The following is a 22,109-nucleotide window of genomic DNA, read 5'->3' as shown; positions in this document are numbered from 1 at the left end:
ACAAGATTCCTCTCTCCCTTCCTGTCTCACCATGAACTCTCTCCTCCTACCACACATGACTGCCTTTCGTTTCTCTGCTATGCCACAGCGTAACCAGGGATTTTGTCATCAAAGGACAAAACTGAAGGGGCTGCCACATGGTGACCTTTCAGCCTCCAAAACTGTGAGTTAACTTCTTTTCTTCATAAAGTATCCAGCCTCAGGTACTTTGTTACAGACACAGAAAATAGGCTAATAGCGATAAATGTATTTGATTACAAAAATCATTTCACTATAGGTAAATGTGTTTGACTGTGTCATTTTACTGTCTGTGTATGTATCAAAACGTTGTTGTATACCTGATATACACCTCAGAAAAGACACATTCTATCCATCAGCACGATTAATTACAACACACATCTCCCCTCTCCCCAGACAGGGAGAACGTCCTTCCCAGCCTTAGAGGAGCATTCTGGTAGGCAGAGGCATAAAAGTTCTGCAGATCTGAGTGATTATATTTTTATTTCCTGTGTTAACTGTGCTAGTGACACTTTTCAAGCTCTTCGGAGTGATGTCCCTTTAACCTGTTTGGTACCCGCGGAACGTGGCACAGAAGCAAGGAAAGGTGGGAAAAACCGGTCTTTCCTCAGGGGGAGTGTGTGGCAGTGATAGACCCGGCATTAAAGACCCCGTGCTGCTAGGCTCCCTCTTATCCTGTGAGATGAAAATACAGCCGAATTTCAGAAGAGCCAGCTGAAAATGTCATGTGCATAAATTTATTTTCAATTTTATTGCGTCACATTATACAAGCATTAAACATGGCTTCGTGTTGATGATTAAGTGTGGAAGTTCATCATCCACGTCATCCCTCCCGGCTATTTACAAGTAAGGAGCTTCTAGGTACTTTATATATCTCTGTATTTGTCTGTACATATGTAGGAATACACGACTATACATATGTACACACAGAAATACATCTATGGCCATACACATAGCTATAGATATGTCATATGTAATCATTTCCTCAGAAAGGTCAGAAATTAAAAAAAAGGAAAGGAACAAGTTGTTGTAAACAGGACCTTGTCTGTGTCATTTGGTGACGTGGAGTTAGGACCATCCGATGACATTTAGGAATGTGTGTCTAGGTGTCCAAATAACTCTTGTTTTTTAGCCCAGTGTCTGTAAAATTCACACAGGTTAGAATGCAAAAAAAGGTAGCAAACAGGCTGAAAAACAGGCCCGGTATACAAGTTCCCCTTGGTGTTAAAAACTGGAGACTGGAACGGCCGTATCGTGCATGCGCGCTTGGTCAGGAGGGCGATGGAGAGCGGCTGTGGGCGGGGCTGCAGTCCGGCTCCAGCTCGCGGGCGCGACTCCGCCGGTCCAGGCTGGGCCCGACCTGCCTGCAGCTGCCCGGTCTGCAACATGCACTGCGGCTGCGTTTTTGTGTGTCATTCACTTGAATGTGCTTTCTGCACAGCCAGGAGAAGTAAACAAAATTCAGGTCCTTGGCCTGGAAATAAGTGATTGCCTGGAAGAGAAAAGAAGACATCAGGATCTCAGGGACGTGGGATGGGTTAACAACGAGGTGGTTACTTACCATGCATCAAAGGTATGCAAGGAGCGGGTCGGGCAGGGGGCATGTCAACATTACGGTGCCCGCTTTGCGGTGAACACAATCAGAAAGGCACCCCGAAGCAGTGTGACAGTCTGCCAAGTGCCATGAGAATAGAGAGAGGCAAATGCTATGCTTCCAACCAAAAATGAGAAATGGCTCCTTTGGGGAGAAAGCAGCCAGTAGGAACCCCAAAGGTCAAGTACCCAGAGGTGTGGAGGAGGCCAGGCAGCCACAGCCGGAGAGGGGCCAGGATGGGCAGGGCGGAGGGGGCCTAGAAGCTTGGGTCAAGTCACAGGATCCCGGAAGGTTCTCGCCAGCATGGCTCCTAAAGTACTGCCTGGTACAACTTCTTTCCTTTTGCAAATGGGAAGGCTGAGTCTATGCGAATGCTCGGAGCCAGATCACAGGGACAGAGGATGGAAACGCCAGGCCTGGAACCAGGCAAACTGCAATGTGACACTTAACCATCTTACAAATCCCTTCACGGCTTAGTAAATGTCTCCCATGCACTGTCGGGTTCGAGCTGCATGTGAATTCTGTCCAACAGGCAGACTCAGAAAAGTGAAGCTCGTCCTCGAAAGCAGATCTGGGAAACGGTAAGACTCCTCAGTAGAAAATACTTGCCTTCAGTGAACCAAAGTCTGCTTGGGCTGAGGGTAAGATCGTGTTCAGCACCTGTCTACACTTTTACGCCTGTGGTTTTGGCGTCTGGGCTGTTTCCTCTAATTCCACAGTCAGCCCCCTCAGGAGCAGTGCTGGCTGCCAGCAGCACGCTGGGCTGATACAGCTTTCCTGACTTAGCAACAAGCATCTCTGCACGGGGCTGCTATACCTGCGCCTACAAAAACCCTGAAAACCATAGTTTTTCTTACGTAGCTCACTTTTCCTTTGGATGTCAAATTTGGAAAATGTTTTCGAAGTTAGTTTTCAGTCACACAAGGGAGAGAAAATCAAGGGCAAGGAAGACTAAATAAATCTCGAAATAATATTAGACTCACAGAGGTCGGATCAGGGAGCTCATTAAACACTTCATTCCTGAAGAAACTAAGGCCCAGAGAAGTTCAGTGGCTTGTCCAAGGTCACACAGCTGGTAACTGACTTGCTAGAGAGGTATTAAAGGTTTCTGATAGGATGTGAGGGAACACTACGGGGTTTTCTTACAACGTACTTGGTGTTAACCCACCCAATCTGTGGTGGTTAAGCTTGGCTGTGTCACTGTGACTTGGGAGCCACCCAGGGGACCAGCAGCGCACACTTCTGGGTGTGTCTGGGCAGGATGCGGAGGAAGGACCTGGGGCCCTGCTTCTCTGGTGCTGTTCCCTCCCTCGCTTGGCTTCCCAGCATCTCTGCACCGTTACATCCTCCTGCTGGGATGTTTCTGCCGTGGAGTCAGCTTACCATGGACAGGACCCCCTAAAACCGTGAGTCAATCTCCCCTTAACTGTAGGTGTCCAGAAGTTGTGTCTCAGTGACGGGAAGCCTGAATAATGCACAAACTACTGACTGAATTGTATGGTCAGGTGGCATGTATTTCATGTGTGTCTCTGGCTGGAAGAATAAAATCTACGGTTCAGAGCCTTCCCTGAAGATGCTTAGGACTGTGTTCAGGAAGCCTAACAATTATTTAAAGGTCACATGTTACAAGTGCCGATCAGTATACTGCAGTCCACGTGGTTCTGATGGAGTTAACTAGAGACGCTCAGGAGTAAGTCTCAGGGGGTGGTGAGTGGGGGGGACCTTCGGAGAGTTAGGGTGCACCACGGCCCAGCCTGGAGGGGACAGGGCACAGAGGCAAGGCCACACGGGCATAATGTGCTCACTTCAAGGCAAGAGCACACTGCACGGGAGACAGCAAAGCAAGCAGCTTGGCTGGGGCAGAAGGGAGAGGGGGGCTCCCTCCGCACATCCCGGGCCCCCGCGTGAGGACCCCACTCCAGGCCGTGTCCGGAGGGGAGGCAGCGGGGGCGCGGGAGCTGCAGTTACAGAAGGAGAAAGCGGGAAGCGCCTGTGCTGCTCCCCACTCCGGGGGCAAGGCGGGCTCTGCGGCAGGGAGACCGAGCCCGGAGCAGCGCCGGCACCAGGCAGCCCTGGGCGGCCCACCTGCTCAGGGCCACTCGTTGTGGGGCGCCTTCCCGTTCTTCTTGCGCTCCTTGCGCTCCTTCTGCAGGCGCTCGAGCTCCGCCTCGTACATCATCTCCTGGATCAGGTACTTCTCCCTCCTCATGCGGTCCCGCAGGTCCTTCGGCAGGTCGGGGATCAGGTAGGAAATGAGGTGCTTTATACAGAACACGAGGTGCTGCAAACAGCGAGGAGGACACGGCTCAGGGCTGTGGCCGTCACTCAGGACAGATTCGGGGTGCCAGGGGAGCTGGAGGGGGGACGCAAGTGAGGAAAAGACACGGGGCAGGTGAGGAGGGACGGGGTCCAGGGTGCCAGCCGGCAAAGAGGAAGACGAGATAGATGGGCGAGGGTAAGCAAGGGGCGCCCGGAGAATTCAGAGGAGACCGGGAGAGCCCGCACCCCGAAACAGGAAAGCTCTGGTGCGAGCTCCAGTTGCTAGCTGCTACTCCTGAAGACCTGTGTCTGCCTCACACTAGTCACTAACGACCGTGAGCCCCAGGCCTCCCCCCTATAAAATGGGTATTACTGTGAAACATAAGAAGATCTTCTCCAATGCTTTGTAGGTCGCTAAAAATTATCGGTGGTTTATTTCACTTATGAGTATGGGCTCAAAGTGCATCCATTTACCTATTAAAAACCTCAAACTTATCCTTCTTTATAGCTGAGTAGTACTCCCTGGTATAAAATACCACATCTTTTTAAGTCCATTCCATGGTTAATGGGCATTTGGTGTTTCCCAAGATTCACCTATTACAAATTGTTCTGCTACAACCAAACTCACATGTGTTACTATCGTATTGTTTCCCTGGTGTAAAAAACTGAAAGACTAATAAGATCCAAAATGTACTATATATATTATGAAAAGGAAAGGTAAAGAGAGTGTTCAGAAAGAAAGCTCTGGGATGGGGAAGGAGAAAGGGAAGAGATTACAATGTACATCGGTACACACGTGTGTGAGTGTGTGCATATCCATATAGATGACTATGCCACTAATCTCTGTACGTCCATCAAAAAGAAGTTTGTGCTCTCAATGTTTGATTGTTTGATCATTTTTATTTCTAAATCTTGTAATGTGAACAACTATTTCAAAGATAACAATATGCAATAAATTAACCTGTTCATTTCCTGCAATTTTTTAAAAATTCTGTATCATTTCTGTCTTTTGTTTGTTCATTTGTTTTTTAAAGAATTATCAGTGAGCCTAAGGAAATGCCATTTTGGGGAGAAATGTCTTCTTCTTAGTAAATTCTACAAATGCTTTTCCTGAAATAAAATACTCTGAGCTCTAGAATCACGGTCACTTGCATTCATCCAGACCCTGGTGGTCAATAAAGTGTCAGATGACAATCTGAGGGTCCTTACAATTTTAAAGTGTTTAATAAAAATGCGTCAGTCAGTGAGATCATCAAGCATTCTTTGTTTCATTTAGAGTAACCCCTGTGGAAGAGGCTCTTCTGCACATTTCTAGCGTCTGACTGTAGTTAAAAAGCATCATGGAGAGGAAACGGGAGGTTCTGTTTGGAAAGCCTGAATATAACTTAACGGAACCTCTTTGCATCTGAAAACCTTAATACAGTGTTGGATTAAAAATGTGTCTCTAAGAGGCACCGAGCCATTGTAAGCTAATTTCTGGGGAAAAGCAACTTAATACTATCTTCTCTTAGTTCCTTGGAATGAAGCAAAAAGCAGTGACTGAAAAGTCTCAGAGAGTTTTAAGAAACTTTTGGTCCAAGTCCAAACCAAGAGGCGTCCTGGCTTATGTTAATCCTGCTCCAATCCAGGCGACAAGAGAAAATCTACACCCACAGCAGGCCCACCCCGGAGGTCTTGTCACAGACAGCATGAGCTGGTGTCTTGGGCTGGGGTGGGGGACGGGGAACTGCATCTCCCCTAACATCCAAGAGCCATGGTTCTGCAAGCTTAGACTCAGGACCGATGACTCCTGACTTGGCCATTAACACTCAACAGCAGACTTTCAAATCTATCCTTTTCCTCTTCTTTTCATGAGTGTATGTTTGGGATGCATAATAAACACACTCCTTGCGGGCCGCTGGTACACACACACCCTTCCCCTCCAATCCTCTTATCATTCACATCTCGAGGTTCCCCAGATCCTCGAGTTCTCCAGTTAAGAAAAGAAAAAGAAGATGCACAACAGGCTGCGTAATAGGCCCAGCTCCTTTTGGAGGAAGATAATCAGGATGGCAGTGCTCAGCGTTAATACCCAGTCAGTATTGCTGGAGACTCGATTACCTCTGAGGGGACTCACCTCGAACACGATGATGAAAGCCAGCCGGGCAGCCAGGACGTGCCAGAACTGTAGGGTGTAGCCGTAGGGCACCGGCGCGTGGGGAGAGTCGCGGTAGTCCCGGTATCTGCAAACACACAGGAGGCTGTTACAGCCCAAACCTGACCTTTTCTAATCCCTGAGTTCTTCCCTTCCCGCCCGCCAGTCTGCTTTCATGGGAGCAGACTCTGGGAAGCTTCGCTGTCCTGGAGAGCTGCTGCTCTGTGTCTCCAGCACATCTTCTGGGACCAGCACAGCTATCTTTCCCTGGAGGCTCTTCGACGGGGCTCAGGGTGCCTCGCTCCCTCCTGACCTCAGCTCCAAAGACAAGCTAGATGCGTCAGGCTCAGGGCCAGGACACCACAGATTGCTAACACCCGGTACTGCTGGGGGCCGTTACAGGCTGCAGGGAGACAGTATGCGCTCCAGAATGAGGAAGAGGATGGAGCAGAGCCTGCAGAGAGGTGGTGGTGTCGGGCTGACTCTGCTTCAGTCTCGGGACCCACTTTTACCATATTGGTCCCTCGCTCTCCTGGTTCCTTGGCCAAGACATTTCTTTGGCTTAAGTTGGATTTCTGCCACTCGAGAGCCCGTGCTGGTGCATCCTCCAGCTGTACATATTGAGTCAGTGCCAAGTTATCAGCGGTCGCTCAGTGCTTGGGGTCAAGCATTAGCCTTGGGAGTCTAACCCGTGTGACCCCACTTTATCCTCATGGTGACCACCAGTGCTGTCACAGAAAAACAGCAAGTGACTCCTTGTGTCTCTAAGTTTCCATGGAGTTTGCTCCAATGTCCTTTTCATTTGCCCCAGAAATGTGGGACAGTGTGGAAACACTGGCCTGGTAACTGAAATATTTTTGCCGTGTATGTACAGCAAATTCTCTCAAGTGAACAAAGGTTGTGGTAATGCAGGTTCTCTCTAGGACAGCGTCTGCCCTCCAGGTCAGCACTGATTTGCATATGAGGATACAGAATAATGACCTGCGGGCAGCCTCTGAGATCTACCAAGGACCACAGCACAGGAGCTGACGCCATTGCCACCATCAGAATCGCCATCATCTCCACTACGACTGGTGTCATGGGTGAGTGGTAATCATGCATGACCATCACCTGGTCACTAGAGTGGTGTTTGTGATTAGTGTCTGGTCCTGAGCTGAAGGATGAATCAGTAAGTGTGCTCTGGACCTCTGGTCTTCTCTGTGGAGATGAGGGTTAGGCCCTCCTCCAGGACACTGTCCTGGTATGTATAAGGTCATACAGCCTGTTTCTGTCACAGCCCCAGCAGCGATGCATACAGTTGAGGAAGAATTTTAGGGAGCTCTAAAAGTTCTCAAGGCTTATTCTAACCTTATTCTGCAGGGGCAGCGAGTCAGATCAGCAGGAATTGTGTTTTCTGCAATAAAGACAGCAGATGTGGTTCCCTGACGCATCTTTCTCTATATTTCAGATATGGTCCAGATAAATATGCTAGAAGAGGAACAGTGAAATGCCTTCATCATACGTGTGGCTGGTTATGACCCCAGGTCTACTTATAGCCTCCGGCTGTTTCCAGAGCCATCTTCCTTGGCTCGTTACATTTTTCAGAATACAGTGTTTGCTACAGCTGAGGATTCTTTGGTGGATGCCAGCTTTTCCGGCCAGCAACAGGACAGTGTGTCTGTCCCACCTTCCTCTAAGACGCTGGATTCCCAGTCTTCTATGGGGTCAGATGCTTGCTGCAGATGGTCTTAGCTCGTGTGCCAGCCTAACCAGGCCTGGCTGCTCTTCCGTCAGCAGAGGATGGGAAAGGATCACATATGCTCGCCGTTTGTGGTGCTGGGATTGAGCCCCGGACCTCCTGCGTGCTCCGCCCTTGTGCTCCAGCCCTGAGCTGCACCCCCAGCCCCAGTTCTCTGCCTTTGATGCCGTGCAGTTTATTTGCAAGGTGACTGTCTGCCTGCTGTCTGGAATTTGTACAAAGAAAACACCTCCCCTCTGCTACCATAGAAACAGCCATGAAGCCCAGTCTCCAAGCCAATAAAAGTCCAAGTTTTATTCCTCTAATCTTTAAAGGCATCATGTAGTCCAGTGACGTCAGTATTTGGAGGACATTTTTCTAAGTGTCTCAGAGTCGTTTTCCAAGAATGACACTTTTAATTTCTTGGCTTTCGCTTCACATGTAGGAAGGCAGAATATTCATTTTGGCTTAAGTCAGTGTATTCCCTAAAGCTACCCTGTTTCAAGAAGTGGATGATGAACCTGCAAATACTATTTTTCTTAATTTATTAGGGTTAATTTATTCCCATTTTAAGCTGTGAAAATAAAAGCAGACGTGCATTTGAAGGGATGCTAAGCGAGTGTCACCAAACCTCGTCCAAGTTAAGACCCAGAGCACGACCGAGGGTGCAGAAACACCGTGCTGTGAGCCTCGGCTGTCTTCCGAGAGTCACCATCCACGCGGGTTTCCCTCAACAGAAGGGTTTCGTTTTCCTGCTTTTTTCTGAGCTCTATACAAACAGAATCGTACTGCATGCATTTTCTATGACTGCATCTTTAGTTCTTGTGCATTGTAATTTCGAGTCCTCCATCTTACTCCGTCTTCTGTTAGCGGGCCCGGTGACATCACCGCTCTGGTCCTACGCTACGTCCAACACAAGGTAGAACTGCCCCTCGTTATTCTTCCGAGTCACCTTGGCCTCTGCTCACCCTTTGCTTTTCTCTACCCGTTATTTTGGCTCTCGGGTGTAAGAACAGGCCTAAATACCCAGTCTTATTGGCCACCCAGGGGCTTGTTTGAACTTTTATATTTATTTAATGCTTTTGTAATACAACGAATGTCATAAATCCAACAAGAAGCTCAAGAACTAGAACAGCACTGGGGATTTCCAGCTCTGGCACGCCGCTCCTCTCCCCTTTCCTGCTTCTCCTGTCCTGAGCTGCATGTGCATCACTGGCCCGTGTTTATTCACATAGACAGACACGCACTTGTCCGAATGCCCAAAGTATCTCTCTGGTGGGAGAAACTGAAAGTTTAAATGACCAAAATGTACAACAGATCGTGAAGCAGGAAGAAATCCTTCAAAAGGAGACGGGAATTAGGGAGGGGTGAGGGGGGATCAAGATGTCTCACGTACAGGCATGAGTTCCTTGTGATGAATATCATCACCATGTTTACTAAAATGTACCAGTAAACTTAATAAAATTAAAAAACATTTAAAGTCACTGGATTTGCAAATGTCAAGCCATATGGAGACATATGCAAAGTTTAGTATATTATCTTATGCACATTCAGTACGTATTTATTATTACTCTTGCTGAGGAAATTATTTTGAATTACCAGGTCCATCATCTTACTTGGGGACAGCATTGGGTGACAAAATACATGTCTTAGATAGAAAGAAATTAATTATATGCATGTGTTTGAAAAGCACAAAATATGATTTGTAAGCCATCTGCAAACACTTTTTACCCATACCTTCAGGCCTCTTCTGCCTGAGGGCTGGGCCAGGTGCCTTCTGCACCATGTGACTGAAAACACAGGTCCCACATTTCTCTTTTTCATGATGGAAAACAATATATACATATCACAAAAGCTACGAGTAAATCTGCTAAAATTTTTAAAATACTAAGTGAAATAATTTAAAGTTGAATGGTGGCAGCATCAACAATGTCACTAATGGTTTTTTTTGTTTTTTTTTGTCTTTTGAGACAGAGTCTTGCTATGCGGTCCAGGCTGGATGTGGGCTCACTTTGTAGCTCAGGCTGACTTAGAGCTTGCAGCGATCCTCCTGCCTCAACCTCCTGAGTGCTGGGACTCCAGGAGTGTGCCACCATGCCCAGCTATACTAACATTAATAAGTTTTGGAGTGCACCTTTATGTGACTGCATGGGACAAGCAGAGTCATGAGTCAGAAAGCAAACGGTGAAAAAGGACATGCACTTCAGTTTTGATGACCAAAATATTTTGAACGGCAAGAATATTTGCTTCTGAACTGCTTTCCACTGGGCGCCTGTGTATCCTCAGCAGGGCTTGCAGAAACCTGCGTGCAGCAATGGGCCAGGGCAGGGGACATCAAGGAAAGGAAACAGCAACTGAGGTCACCTGGCCACTCACGCTGCCCCCAGCCCTGCAGCGAGCTCTGCCAGCTGCGTCCCACCTGCAGAGGGAATAAGCCATCCAATGATACCGACCGTCCCCAGGACACAAGACGTGGCCCGATGTCCAGTGGGGTGGACAGTGGGCTGTCACTGCACAGCCACAGAGACCCTGGCTTCTTGCAGGATCTCCTGGCTTCTCGGGGCTGCATGTGTCCGGGGCCTGGGCACTCACAGCTGGTAGCTAGCAGGCTGACTCGCAGAAATAGACCTGGTTTGGGCTCCCAGAGAGCTGACAACTCCTACCCACGGGCATTGCTTACCAGCACCAGAGAGCACCCTGCTGGCCAGTGTGGCACACAGGAGAGGACCGTCCCTATGTCCGTGACACCTCTCCTGATGAAGCTACTTACAGGACACCCATGGGAGCTGGAGTCTCGATTCTGCCCCTCGGGTCCTGCTGGGTCCTTTAGAGAAGCCACGCCCGGCCCTCTGTGACATGAGGGGCCGCAGTGGACAAGGGTCCCTTTGTCAAAGGCTCTGGGACCCCGTGGCTGTCCTTCCTTACGTTCTGTGACAGCAAAGCCTCAAACTACTTCATCATCAACTGGATATTAACAAAAGGCGCCTTGGAATTTGATTTCACTGGTTGCATACAAGGAGTTTTATCGAGCATTTGGGAGAAGGGTTTTATCCCAGATGGGATCTGCCTGCCTACCTCAGAGGGCTGATGTAGTTATTAATAAAGTATAATTCCTGCCAGGTTCCAGGTGCTGCAGGAGCTCTCCCTGGATACCATTAAGTGTCCAGAGCAGTGTGATTTCCCCTGGGAGGGAAAGAGACACACTGAGGTCAGGCACACGCTGCCAAGCTGACCTGAATCCTCGAGCCACACACGGAACCCCTAATCATGGCCTTTTTCGTTTTCCTCTTTAAGCCAGTGGTTGTCAACTTTGTACCCGGGGTTCTTGAGCCATGCAGATGTCTGAGATTCCTCTTAGTCAGTCTGGGTTGCAGCCTGACTAGGAGACAGTGGTAAAATTCCCCACGTGACTATAACTTCCCATCAAGGTTGAAAACCATGGCTTTAAACCCACTCCACCAGCAGCTGCTGTCAGAGCAAAAGCTGAACCACAGCAGAGCGCGCAGAACCACGCTGGGAGACCCGATCTTACCTGCAGTACTTGAGGGGTGTCCCAGAGAATTCGCTGCCGTCAGACTCGGGCTCCGACCGGTTCTCGAAGTCAGCAATCCGGAACACGGACAAGCTGGCGTTCACGTAGCCAACCATGCACCTGTTGGGGAGCAGAGATGCTATAGCGGGGGCTCTGACCGCCCTCACTGCACTGATTTCCTAAAGACGCCGCTTGCTAGGGCGTGTCCAGGCACAGGTGTCTCTGGCCGGCCCACCTGGAGCTGGCCCTGCCTTGGGCTGGCGCAGTAACGCTAGGCTGGGAAATGCTGAAGGGCGGTGAGCAGGTCGCATCAGGAGCGAGTCGTTTCCTTTGCTCTGGTTCTTTCTGTGCATAATTGTCACACAGAACGTCACTTCCCCCATCAACATTTTGGTAAAACACGTGAAAGATGACACTGCATGGTGGGCATAAGTTACAAGTACCTCACAGCCCGTTCCCTGATCACACACACACACACACACACACACACACACACACACACACACTGTTCCTCTGTTAAAGATGACCCTGTGCTTTCCCGTCCCCACTCAGCTCGTCCCTTCTCCTGGAACCTCCCACTCCTTTCTTTACAAGCAGGAACGATTCCTATGTTTAGTGCTCAGGGAAACACCGCCCCTTCCGGAAAGACTGCTCAGTCCCCTGGTCCGAGAGCCTCCCTCCCCTCGTGTCTCTGAGGTGCTGCAGATCGCACTATAAACAAAATCAACCCAAAAAGTGACCCCACATCTGACAGTCGCAGTAAAGACAAGTATTGCAAGCCCAAGAAGCTCCATACCGGACCTAAAAGGGCTCCACAGCTGGACAGAGGGCCACCCAGCTCCAACCTCCTGTGGCGTCTTCCTGCACAGCCCGCGAGGCTGCGGTGAGCGGGCATCTGCTGCTGTTTTAGGGCCCAGCTGCCGCTACACTTGGCTGCATCTGTGTGAGGCCAACTTTACTTCATTTACTTCTCTGCTACTGTTTCACGGGTGTGGTAATGCTCACGTCCCGCGAGGAGCCGGCAGCGGGCATCGCACATCTTCCCTTTTCCATCCCCCCCCTCCCGCCTCCTCTCCCTTCCGTCCCTCGGTTTCCCTCCTTTGTGTAGACACTGTCTCCGTGTGCCCATTTCCTAGCCTCCTGTGGGTGTAGGTTTTGGGGAGCAGAGCAGATTTCCTAGCTGCTGCTGCATATGAAGGCAGAACCCAGTCTCGTGCTGTGGAGGGATCCAGTGACACAGGTTGAGTCAATTGAATTGACTCGTTTGGAGGAAAGCTAAAAGTCGGAGCTCTCACCTCGTGGACTGGGTGGTAGACAGTCAGTGATGGGAGCGAGCACTCTGTCAACGCGCCTGCCTAACAGACAGCACTTTCAAGAAGTCTGGGAACAAGGAGCTCGCTAAGAAATCTTTCTGTGTGTGATTTAAGAATGAATTGCAAGTGTCAGCACATCCACCAAGTGAAATCATGTCACATATAACTAGTGCTTCTGATCAATCTTTTTTACCTCTGTATGTAAACAGTGTCTTCTATGCGGAGCACCGTTCTGAATGGACCGGGATGCTCAGTTGCTCAGATCCGGGGACACAAGCATTGCCAGGGGCTGGCTCTGCCCCTGGGAGGCAGCACATCGTAACACTAAAAGCTTGCACTTCTGAGTTAAATCTTAAATCCTGCACCTTCTAATCCACAGTCTTGGCAAATTATGTAACGTATTTTCTTTTGTGGTATTGGGGATCAAACTCAGGGCCTTGCACTTGCCAGGAAATGTTCCCCCATTAAGCCACAACCTCAGCCCTATGTAACCTCTTTATCCCACAAAGGTGCCTGCTTGCTGAGGTCATCGTGGGTTTAAAAGATGCATTCATAGCATGCAATTCGGTACTCAGCCAGCCCCGAGATAATCCCCCAGTGGGGATTGTTCGTTTTATTTATTGCTTGCATCCAGCAGGAGGGCAGTAAATGATCACTGACTGCATGCAGAAATCATAGCTTCAGATTCTTTAACATCTCTGCCGTGCCGATCTGACGTGGGCCCCTGCCGTGCTCAGGCCTCACCACGGCCTTAGAGCAATTAAAACATGAGCGGGGTGGAAGATCCATTGGCTGGGCTGGGCAAGGCCGGGCCGGTGTGTAGCACACCTTGACCCTCCTCCCTGTCCCAGACAGGCTCATCCCTGGACAGCCTGGAGTGTGACACGTGACCAAATCAGCACCACGATAACTATCACCTGTCACACCCAGGGGCTGGCGTCCGTGACACACAGACCCTGGTGGAAGCCTCTGAGGAGCCACAATAGAAGGAAAAGAGAAGACCCAGCAGCAAAGTGTGATCTTCATGCAGCGCAGCCCGAGGCTGGGCTAGATGTGAGCCGCTGCCCGCTGCCCATTGCCTGCTCTGTTTATAGCTCCATGGGCAAAATCTAAACTCGCATAAGATGCTTGCTTCATGGGCTGGCTCTGTGAACCTGTTTTCTGAGTGCTGTGTGTAATTCCAGCCATGAACCCACACGCCCAGCGTGGGCCTTCACGGTCACTGCACTGTTGGATGTGCAGCAGCACGTGTGCCTGGCACACGAGGGCCTGGTTAGCTGCGGGTGTCGCCTTTCCACATGGTTTCCACAAGCAGAAAGCAGCACCGCAGTCCGGAACCTTCCAGGGATCCCACTCGGTCTTTTCATCACGGTAGAATCCTGGCTGCTGGCTACATGGAGAGAAACGGGGCTCCTGTGCGTCACAGCACAGGGCTGCCCACGTGTCCACTTGCTGCTGTCGGCAGGAGGACGCAAACAGCAGCAGATCCCACGTCTGTGACCAGAGCTCTCTGTCCCCTTCACCGGTTCCCAGGGCTACAGGGAGAAGGTGACGCTGCCCCGAGGATCAGGGAAAACGAGAGGGAAAAGTGTCAGGCAGAGGGAGGGTTTCCTGCCAATGCAGAGTCTTAAAGTCCCTTTGACTCTAAGGCCAGGTGGCCTCAGGTTTCTCCAAGAAAGGAGATTCAGAAAGTGTCTCGTGTAAGCGTAGCGCTTTGGATCAGGAAGTCTGTTTACTTCACGTAACTTCTGGGACTGTCACAGCCATCTAAGCGTTCTGATTTTAAAAGGGTTCATTACGTACTGTTTTCAACCCATTAAACACTAGAGAAAGGGACAGACCAGTGATCACTGTCACCAGGGGTGAGAGAGAGAGCAGACTGGATGTGACTTCTGAGACTCGATCTCAAGTCAAACTCACCGCAGAATGTCTTTGAATCATGTCCCCAAATTTGCCTCTGAGTTTTTAAATATTGCGTTATCAACATCCTGGGGAAGGAATCAAAGGCTGAACAAATAGTGGAAATAAAATTGGGTTTATGCATTTACAGCGAAATATAGCTAAGCAGAGAAAGCTCCCAGGCGATGACTGAGACAGAAACAGTGGACTTCTGATTTGTTGCAATAAAAGTGTCAGCCATTATGACCCAACGCAGAGGGTCTCTGGACATAAATTCATTTGTTTTATTTTATTTTATTTTCTGTGGTTCTGGGGATTGGACCCACGGTCCTTACACTGAGTGATATCCCTGTCCCTTCTTAGTTTTATCCTGAGAGAGACTTGGTAAGTTGCCCAGGCTGGTTTGAACTTGGAATTCACCTGCCTCAGCCTTTCAGAGTGCCGGGATCACAGGCAGGTGTCGCCATGCCCAGCTGTCTGTGTCAGCTTTTAAAGTACAACCTGGCAAGCCGTGATGTTGTCGCTCTATTTAACTGATTTAGAGTATGTACAACTATATTATTGTTCATTAGGCAAGATGTTTGTGCTTAGTTCTGTGAAAATTGAAGGCTCTCACTCTTTAGGAAATCGCTGCGTTTACAGGAAATCAGTCTGATTGAGGTCACTAACCGAGGGCATTGTTTTTAGCTGTATTCCTCCTGATAGCTCCAGGGCCAGAACATAACATTACAGAATATTCCACAAAACTCCAGCCTGTGTCTCCCTGATAAGAAGTAATGAGGATTTTTTTTACATTTATAGGGTGGGGGAGAGGCTGGTTATTTGTGCAGACAGCAAAATCCTTCGTCTGTTAAAATTTAAATCCAGATAGCAAGAACAGTTGCATAGCACACACTTTCAAGTACATGTCATTATTTTTGTCTGTTGATGTCTGTCCAGTTTCCAAAGCTCCTGTCCAAATGACACCCGCAAAGGTACCTCAGAGGAAGAGGTGATCTCAAGTTTTGCAGTGAGCTGTCTGTGGTCCAGGATTCACTCAGCCAAGCTGCAGCTGGAGCAAAAGCAGGTGCTCCAAGAAAGATAAAAAAAAATGCATGAAAAATCTTGCGTACAAGTCTGTGGAAAACACTGCCTCCTGCCATCGCTTCTATTTTCAGATCTGGCTGAAACAGGAGGTTGCCTCCCACGGTGAGCCACGAAGAACCTGGCTGGTTGTAGGGGAGGTGGTCCTGTGTCTCTTGCCATCTGGGGGGCAGCATGCATGTCAGAGGCAGGAAGAGCGTGAGGCCACTGAATGCACCCGCTTCGGGTTCTCATTCGTGGAGAAGCAGGAGAGCTGCAGGGTTGAGAGGGAGCAGGCGCCGACGCGGCCTGGACTCCAGAGAGGGCCGGGGTGAAGCTCTCTGGCTGGCGCTCTGCACCCTCCCCAGCTGGATTCAGTGCTAAGCGGGTTGTAGTCCTGGCTACACCCGCTCGTCCCACCCTGAAAGCCTGTGACCTTCTCTCCTGGGACGATGCCCAGGAGAGATGCTCTGTAAGTTCCATCATTTTAAAAGCATTTCTGAATTGGAAGAACAAGAAAAGAATCCCGCAAGGTAATACAGCCGCTACTGGGGCAGAAAATAAGATTCATGAAAAAACACACACAAACGTTACTCTTGGAAAACCAGAAAAATGACAAATGGATTAAAATAGAAGAGGCAGATCTATAAATTCAAAGTCAGAGAAAGGTTTATGAAGAAAATAAATGCCCCAAAGAAAGCCTCATAAAACGGAATTAATGAGCTCAGTGGATACATTTTAATCACCACCGACGTTGTCTTCAATCTAGCAGGCCGCCAGGACACTGACGCCTTGATTCACATCAGATGTGCAGAAATGGGTCCGCTTTGTCTTCAGTTCCCTAAAAAGCAGGACGGCTTGGAGCTGGCAAGGCATAGAAAGGACTGTAGAGACCGGGAGCCCAGCAGCTGACCCGTCCTTCCGGAGCCTGGCCAGCACTCCTGGGTCACCGCGGTGAGGGCCTCGCTCCCTGGCAAGGTGGCTTGGCTTCCTTCTGGGCTGAGCAGCCGTCCTGCCTCCAGACTCGGGGTTTCCCCTGTGTAACCTCCTTCTGCTCCCCCTCAAAGTGAGGTCAGCACTGCTCGTCCTGCTCCGGGGTTGTGTTGAGAATCCAGTGCAGCACGTCTGAGGAAGGGGCTCAGGAGAAAGTATCTTTCAAGGCAAAGACAGGCAGCAGAGGATGTTGGCCACTGCTGCCCTCCGAAGGCTGTGCTTGGGTGGAGTAAATTAAGCCTTCAAACGTCCCTGCATGCGTGTGCTGGACTCTCCACCTAAAGTCGCTAGGTAGTGTGTTTAATGGCCACTTGCTTTGGCAGCAAAGAATGTCACAGAAGCTTCCTCCACCAGCTGATGGTGGGCTTTACCCATCCCTCCATCCTCCACCTCATGTATTTACACAGGGTTAGTAATGAATTCAGATGCAGGCAAGGTCTGCGTAACTCAACCAACTCGGCTTGGTGGTTCTTTACTCTCTGAGCCCCCGAATGACAGCGGCTGCAGGTGATGGATTAATTCAGCTCAGGGGAGGCAGGGTGCTCAGCAGCCACCCACGCGCTCTGATATGCAGGCCAGCATCAGCTCCCCGATTTGACCCCTAGACATCTAAATGTGATCTAGACCCCATTCCACCCTTGAACCTCTACACCTTACAGATTAAAGCAAGGCTGAAGGGCCGGGGGTGTAAGTTCAGTGGCGTAAGTGCCTGCTCGGCAAACGTGAGGTCTTGAGTTCAATCCCCAGTACCAAAAAAAGAAAAAAAGAAAAGGCAATGCTGAGATTCCATCTCGCTCCAGAAAGAAAGGCTACGATCAAGAAAACAACCACTAACAAATGCAGAAATGCAGGCAGAGCTGGGGGGGGGGGCTTCTCCACTGTTGATGGAGTGTAGACTAGTGCCACCACTGTGGAAATCAGTGCGGAGCTTCCTCAAAAAACTAAAACTAGAAGTTTGTTTGACCCGGCTATTTCCCTCGTGGCTATCTTCCCAGAATATTTAAGACATCTCACCACAGCAATATATGCACACCCATGTTGACAGCAGCACAGTTTATAGCAGTTGAATCTTGGAAACAACCCAAATGCCCAACAATCAATGAATGAATTTTTAAAAATGTGGTTTTCTTATACCCTGGAGTACTATTCAGCCACAAATAAGGATAAATTTGAGACATTTCTAGGTAAAAGGCTGCACCTGAGACCGTACTGTTAAGTGGAACAGATGAGACACGTGTGTAAATATCGCCTCGTCACCCTGGTGTGAGAAACTGGAAGAGCAAAGAAAGACCAAAATGTACAACAGGTAACTGTGCAATAGGAAGAAATTTGAAGGAAAAGGAACCAGGGAGAGGGGAGGGGGAGAGGAAGGAAGGAAAAAGAAAAAAGATAAAACGAAGATAAAATGGAAACAAAGTTTTGTAAATAAGAAGGGGAGGTGGGGTCAAAAGGAGGGAAGGGAAGAGAAAAAAGGGACCAAGATAGATCATGTCCGGGTACAAATTCCCTGTGATGGATAGCATCACTATGTGTATCTAAACTGTATCAATAAACTTAATAAAAAATAAAATTTATTTTATTAATTTTTTGGCACACATTATTATTATTATTATTATTATTATTATTATTATTGAGACAAGGTCCTGCTATGCAGTTCAGGCTGGCCTTGAGCTCACTTTGTAGCCCAGGCTGGTCTCGAACTCACAATGATCCTCCCGCCTCAGCCTCCTGAGTGCTGGGATTACAGGCGTGAGCCACCATATCTGGCTACATTATTATTCTGACTTTAGGGATTTTTAAAGTGTGTTAAGACTTTGTGTCTTTTTCCAAAATACAGGAATGAAAACTAGTGGCAAGCTATCAGATCACCTAAGTTGTATCACGCACAGTGCCCTGGGTTTGGGGACACAGAATTGTGCACCAATTTAACTAGGAAATAGAGGCCCCGCTCGGGTTGGCAGCTGGAAGAAATCATTCACTTGCTTATTTTGCAAACAGCAGACTACCTGCCTGGTGTTAGACACATGGCTGTGTGTTTCTTGTGTGAAATTTGCAGAACCCACATAGAATGGCACACTGCGTGTTGGAAACCGTCCCTTCCAGATTCACAACGATAGCGTAACCACACCAGACTGAGCCACGTCAGTGTTCTACATAGCTCTCAATTTGTAGTGGGCAGGAGTAGTGGGAAGAAAATCGTAGGAGACAATCTGAGCGGCTCCCCTTCAATGCAGACCAACCGCTTCGGCATCAGCTAAATCGAGTCGTTTGCACACACTGACATGTCCAGAGCTGGCTACGGTATCTCCTCCTCCCTTTGACTGGCTCTAAGCAATGCACACAAGGCCAGCCGAGGTGCTGATGTGTAACCCTCGAGGCCAACCTGACAGCCTCCTGTTTCCTCACGCAGCACACTCTGTAAAAGATCCAAGCACAGCAGGATGGCAGAGCTGAGTGGGAGCCTCAGAGTAAGAGGCCATGGGTCCCCAGGGCACGAGAGGTTACACCTCAGATACAGCACCAGGCAGCACCTTCCTAACAGCATTCAGATGCTACCCTAACTGAGTCACACAGGGTGACCCTTCTGCATATCATCTCCTAGAGTAATGCAAAGATGCTTTTCTTCCCCTTTTAAAAGCAAAAAGGTGCTTTTAACCACCCAGCTCAGGTTACTCACCTGGCTCCCGCCATCCTCACTGTCACTCATCCTGGAACCAGTCCCTTCTTCACGAGATAATAAATTCTGGGAGAGGCCTTGGATCAGGGCCTTTGTCCTTACAGCCTCACTTGGATCCGACTCGGGACCTCTCAGCTGCCCTTAACTGTGAATATGTCTTGGTGTCTTTACTATAAACTGCATTGGAGATGGTGGATTGGAATTGCTGGGTTCCAATTATGTTTCAATGGGATTGCGAATGTAACTTTTCAGATTGTGAGGTGGACTGGAAGAGGACTGCACTATTTGGAATGCAATATATAACACTGGAATTGTAATAGACAGTTGCTGCTGTCACACTGAATTCCATCTGTCTGACCCGCGTGGTCCCCAGGCATTCGGTGTATTTTGGGCTGAGAGTGACTCCACCCTAATTTCGCCTCCCCTGCCTCAGCCTCCTGGACGAGGCTTGTGAGCTGCGCAGCCCAGTGCGAGGGCTTCTCTCGCAGTGTGCAGCCGACACAGCGGCTGGGCTGGGAGGGTTCACAGCTGTGTCGCAGCAGACTTACTTTTGCCCTGCTTCTCCTTGGCCCGCACACGGCCCGTACTTGTAAGCGTACACCAAGCGAGGGATGAAGTCAGACGTTATCGCGATGACGAACGCGTTGGTGATGACAGAGAGAATCCCGATGCCTTCGAGAATCCCGTACCAAATTCCTGTCCAAACACAAGTGTGGGATTAGTTCCGTGGACAGCGTCAGAGGGACTCAGAATGACACAGGGAGGGTAGCTGGTGTTCCGAGGTCCTTCCTGTGGATCAGTCCTCTTTCCAGGTACTGACCCTGGCAGCCAGGGGTAGGAAAGAGCTTGTGCTTCCGAACTGCCTGGCACTGAAGGAGATTCCACGCACGAGGTCACACAGAACTCCGGGAGTGCTGGTCAGTGACAAGGCTGAAAAACGGCACCAGGTGACAGGCAGTCATGACGTCAGGCTGCCACCGGCCTGGGCCCTGTGAGGTTGGATGGGACCTGACTCTCCACCCAGCCTGCGTGCCAGCAGGGGCTCTGCCCTCTGCAGGGACCTCAGCTCAGGTCCCTGTCAAACAAGCACAGAAAAGGAGCTAAGAGACGACAAACAATTTTGCAGCTCCTGGGACATCTGGGGACATCTAGAGACACCCTAAAATTTACATCAGACACTTCGAAGGACCCTGCCCACTGAGGTGCGAGACTACCAGAGAACCTTGACTGAAGACGTTTATCGGATCTTCCTGCCTGATGTCCCCTGCCTTCTCTCCGTCCCTATAACAGGACCCTGCTCTTTGGGGGCGGGGAAAGGGTCTTCCCGCTCTCTGCAGCAGCCAGGCACAATGCAGGGCAGGCCATGCTGGCTGGCAGAGCCTGGTGGTCTCTGCTGCCTTCCCCACCTCCCCCAAGGGCACGGGCAGTGTCCCTTCTCTCTTTCTTGGCTTGTCTCACATGGAGGCCCCCAGTCTCTGGGGAAGGAGCCCCCATTCTAGCTCCTCAACTGAGGAGGGCCTGCTCCGCCCTCAGCACCAGCACAGATGGGTGAAAGACACAGCCCTGACCTCGCAGAGGCACCAAGGGGGCCGCTCGGACAGGCTCAGCACCTCAACCGAACGCTCTTATGACGACGGGTTCCTGCTTCGCATGAATCAGGAGCACACAGCGCAGCCCGGTTAAGCGAAGTGGAAGCTCCATTTCACATCGTGAAATGCATCAAAGATTTAGATCTAAAGCCTCAGACAGAAACAACCTCACTGAGAATCCGCTGCAGCACAAACTCCCCAGCACTGGAGAGGATCAATTTCCCCACAGACAGCTTTACTTCTTGCCTAATATTATTTTAAAACTAATGTAATTACTTGTTGCAGAAATTAGTTGAATTACCTTATGAGGGGCGTATAAGAAAAAGTTAAGACTTGGTGTTGCCTTAAATTCTATCCACAAGATGCTTAAATTCTTGCAAAATACCAGCTCTGAATCCAACTTACCTATGTCTTTGGCCCTGGAAGCCAGAGGTCTCCTCCACTGTGTGACGAACTTGTAAGCGTCCAGTCGAATCTCAATTATGTTATTCAGTAAGGCCAGAAGCGGAGCCAGGGGAAACGCGGCCACGAAGATGGTTGTGAATCCAAACTGGAGGACTAAAGGGTTCAAAAGGAGAGAGGACACGAGAGTTGGTTTTATCTTGCTATTTTCAATAGGAGCGTAATCCGCAGACATCACTGTCATAAGTCATAATTTTTTTCCTGATCCGAATCACAGAGACACCTCTTGCAAAAAGGTGGTCAGGACAGCAATCAAAGAGGGATGTCCTGGGCCAGAGGCAATGGTGTTCTGGGGACAGTGAGCCTTGGACTGCAGTTTAGGACCTGGACGGTGTTTTCTAGTTACCGTTTGCGTCCAGGGCTCCTGGGGGGGAAGGCTCACTCCAGAGTGTGCTAGAAAACAAGATGAGACTGGCGTGTTTGGTGAAGCGGGCAGTAGAGGAGCTGGAGAATTCTGGGCATGTCTGAAAGGGCAGAGGACAGCGTGCACTCCTCATGGCCAGAGCTGGGAGGATTTGTGGAACGAAAATAAATCAGGAGTGTGTCGGGTTATCATGGAGAGAGTGAACCCCACACTGGTATAAACGTTGATATGAAAATAAAGACACAGTTAAATGGCAGGGAAATGGAGAAGGGCTAAGAGTCAAGTCCTGATTCACAAACACAGGGCCAATGACGGAATGGGAAACTCCGTTAGGTGTCCCAGTGAGGACACCGCAGGGAGGAGCACCCCAAAACTGTAAAGGGGGGGCATTTGTGCATTCACAGTACTGTGCAGTCCCCCAGATACTCAGGAAGTACAGTGGGCAAACGTCTGGTAGACCTCTCCTTACCCAAGTGGCAGCGTCAGCACCAGCAGC

General features: G+C 49.6%; 1 protein-coding gene across 5 annotated transcripts in view; it reads right to left on the bottom strand.

The window, feature by feature from the left end:
- Window positions 1-741: 741 nt before the first annotated feature.
- Ano4 (anoctamin 4) overlaps window positions 742-22,109 on the bottom strand; it is a 354,709-nt gene continuing 333,341 nt past the window's right edge. For all 5 annotated transcript variants that reach the window (XM_063255442.1, XM_063255443.1, XM_005006337.4 and 2 more), the window contains 6 exons: window positions 21,193-21,345; window positions 19,747-19,894; window positions 11,255-11,374; window positions 5,988-6,093; window positions 3,698-3,893; window positions 742-1,510 (listed from right to left, as the gene is read on the bottom strand). In XM_063255442.1, the coding sequence (XP_063111512.1) occupies window positions 3,702-3,893; window positions 5,988-6,093; window positions 11,255-11,374; window positions 19,747-19,894; window positions 21,193-21,345 (719 nt within the window). In that variant the 3' untranslated portion in view covers window positions 742-1,510; window positions 3,698-3,701. The remainder of the gene's footprint in view (window positions 1,511-3,697; window positions 3,894-5,987; window positions 6,094-11,254; window positions 11,375-19,746; window positions 19,895-21,192; window positions 21,346-22,109) is intronic.

Source organism: Cavia porcellus, unplaced genomic scaffold, assembly GCF_034190915.1.
Source record: "Cavia porcellus strain 051 isolate PalLab524CR breed Dunkin Hartley unplaced genomic scaffold, mCavPor4.1 scaffold_8, whole genome shotgun sequence".
Lineage (NCBI taxonomy): Eukaryota > Metazoa > Chordata > Mammalia > Rodentia > Caviidae > Cavia > Cavia porcellus.
This window is presented reverse-complemented; position numbering and strand designations above follow the sequence as displayed.